General features: G+C 41.8%; 1 protein-coding gene across 1 annotated transcript; it reads left to right on the top strand.

The window, feature by feature from the left end:
- Nucleotides 1-225: 225 nt before the first annotated feature.
- Nucleotides 226-1,164, top strand: LOC122111459 (olfactory receptor 2B6-like). Its single transcript, XM_042684300.1, has one exon. The coding sequence runs from the start codon at nt 226-228 to the stop codon at nt 1,162-1,164; it is 939 nt and encodes a 312-aa protein (XP_042540234.1).
- The last annotated feature ends 1,159 nt before the right edge of the window (nt 1,165-2,323 follow it).

Genomic DNA, 2,323 nt, shown 5'->3' with positions numbered 1-2,323 from the left:
AATACCTGAATGTCTTCAGATAACTATCTTGAATAGGGTCCTGTCTGAAGGAATCTTAACTCACCCAGTGCTAGATGATACATGTTAAGAGCAAGTTATATCATCCTATTTCTATGACTATGCAACCAATGTGCCATCTTTGGCTTTTTTTTTTTTTTTTTGCCATTTTTCTAACACTTCCTTTTCTAACACTTCCTCTGGCACAGGTGAAACAAAGTGAAGAGAATGGCTCTCATTAATGGAAGTCACCCTGAGGAGTTCATTCTACTAGGATTTGCTGACAGACCTTGGCTGGAGCTTTCTCTCTTCCTTATTCTTTTGATCACATACCCCTTGGCCATGATGGGAAACATCACCATCATCCTGGTGTCCAGGTTAGATCCTCGTCTCCACAGCCCCATGTATTTCTTCCTCACCAACCTCTCCTTTTTGGACATGTGTTACACCACCAGCATCGTCCCTCAGATGCTGTTTAACCTGGGGAGCTCTAAAAAGACCATCAGCTACGTGGGGTGTGTAGTGCAGCTTTATTTCTTTCACATAATGGGGGCCACAGAATGTCTGCTCCTGGGTCTTATGTCCTTTGATCGCTACGTGGCCATCTGCAGACCTCTGCACTACACCCTCATCATGAACCAGCGCCTCTGCATCCTGTTAGTGTCCACTATGTGGCTGTGTGGAGTGATCATAGCTGTGTTTCAGTCTGCTCTCACGTTACAGCTGCCGCTGTGTGGCACAAATATACTGGATCACTTGTTATGTGAGATTTCAGTCATAATCATGACTGCCTGTGGTGAGAAGAAGGCTACTGAGCTTAGAAACTTTTTAGTATGCACTATTCTATTAGCTATTCCTCTGTGCTTAATACTTGCCTCATATGCTAGCATTGGACGTGCTGTACTGAAGATTAAATCTTCAGAGGGAAGGAAAAAGGCCTTTGGAACATGTTCTTCCCATCTGATTGTGGTTTTGTTATTTTATGGTCCAGCCATTAGCATGTACTTTCAGCCTCCCTCCTCCATCACAAGGGACCAGCCGAAGTTCCTGGCTCTCTTCTATGGAGTGGTGACTCCTACCCTCAACCCCTTCATCTACACCCTGAGAAATAAGGATGTGAAAGGGGCAATACATAAACTGGTGAGAGGCATCTCCCGTTCAAAGTGAAAGTTTGTAAACATTAATATTTTAACGTTCAGGTTTCTATGATAAAGCCATTTTTCATCTCGTAAACTGTGTCATTGCTTATGTGTTCTATAATCATGTTAGCAAGGATTATATGTAGCTAGTTTGCATCACTATGGCATTGTGCTATGGATATTTTACAAATAAGATTTAAGTCAGCATGTGTGACCTAGTAATCCCACCTACTTAAGAGGCAGAGAAGATTCTGGTTAAAGTCCACCTTGATAGAAAACATGAAACTCTCTCTGAAAATTAACTAAAGCAAAAAAAAAAAAAAGACAATTTGTGAGAGGGTTGAGGGAAGGGAAAATGGGAGAAAAATGAGAGAGGGGTAACAAGTTTGAGAAGAAATGTACTCACTACCTTATGTATGTAACTGTAAACCGTTTGTACATCAGTTTGACAATAAAATTAAATGAAAAAAATACTAGCTGGTGCCAGTGGCTCATGCCTGTAATCTTAGCTACTCAAGAGGCTCAGATCTGAGGATCTTGGTTCAAAGCCAATCCAGATAAGAAAGTCCGTGAAACTCTTATCTCGAATTAACCACCAGAAAACCAGAAATGGCTCAAGTGGTAGAGCGCTAGCTTAAGCTGAATAGCTGAGGGATAGCACCCAGGCCCAGAGTCCAAGCCCCATGACCGACCAAACAAATTTGTGAAGAACCATTAAAGTAATGATGAGGCTATTGACCAACGAAATAAAAGGGGATAGCCAAAAACAAATAGAAGAATGCAAGGAGGAAACAACAAGGAATATACAGGTCACCCAAACAGATATGGAGAGAAAGATCGAAATGCTACCCACCTTATTAAAAAATGAAACTGGTACCATGAGAACTGGTCTCAACAAAGAGCCTGGAAGCATAAAAAGTTTAATGGTTCTTTTGTCTTCCATCATGTCTCCTTCACTCTCGCTGGGGGGTCCTTCCCTGAATTGTTAGCTTTTGGATTCGGTTTGTTGTGTGCTCATGAATTTTGTAATCTTTCATTGTGGTTTACACATTTGGGTTCAGGGATTGTCAAGGTCTTTTAGGTATGGTGAAGTATACTGGTGGAGTGTGATTCACTGGATGGATCTCTGTCAGACTTTGCATCTGGCTACCTTCAGCTCCGGCTGGTGCAAATAATGTAATGTGTCC

Source organism: Dipodomys spectabilis, unplaced genomic scaffold (genome assembly GCF_019054845.1).
Source record: "Dipodomys spectabilis isolate Male_0828 unplaced genomic scaffold, ASM1905484v1 ptg000085l, whole genome shotgun sequence".
In the NCBI taxonomy this organism is placed as follows: Eukaryota; Metazoa; Chordata; class Mammalia; order Rodentia; family Heteromyidae; genus Dipodomys; species Dipodomys spectabilis.
The sequence above is the reverse complement of the archived record's forward strand: the minus strand, read 5'-3'. Positions and strand labels throughout refer to the sequence as shown.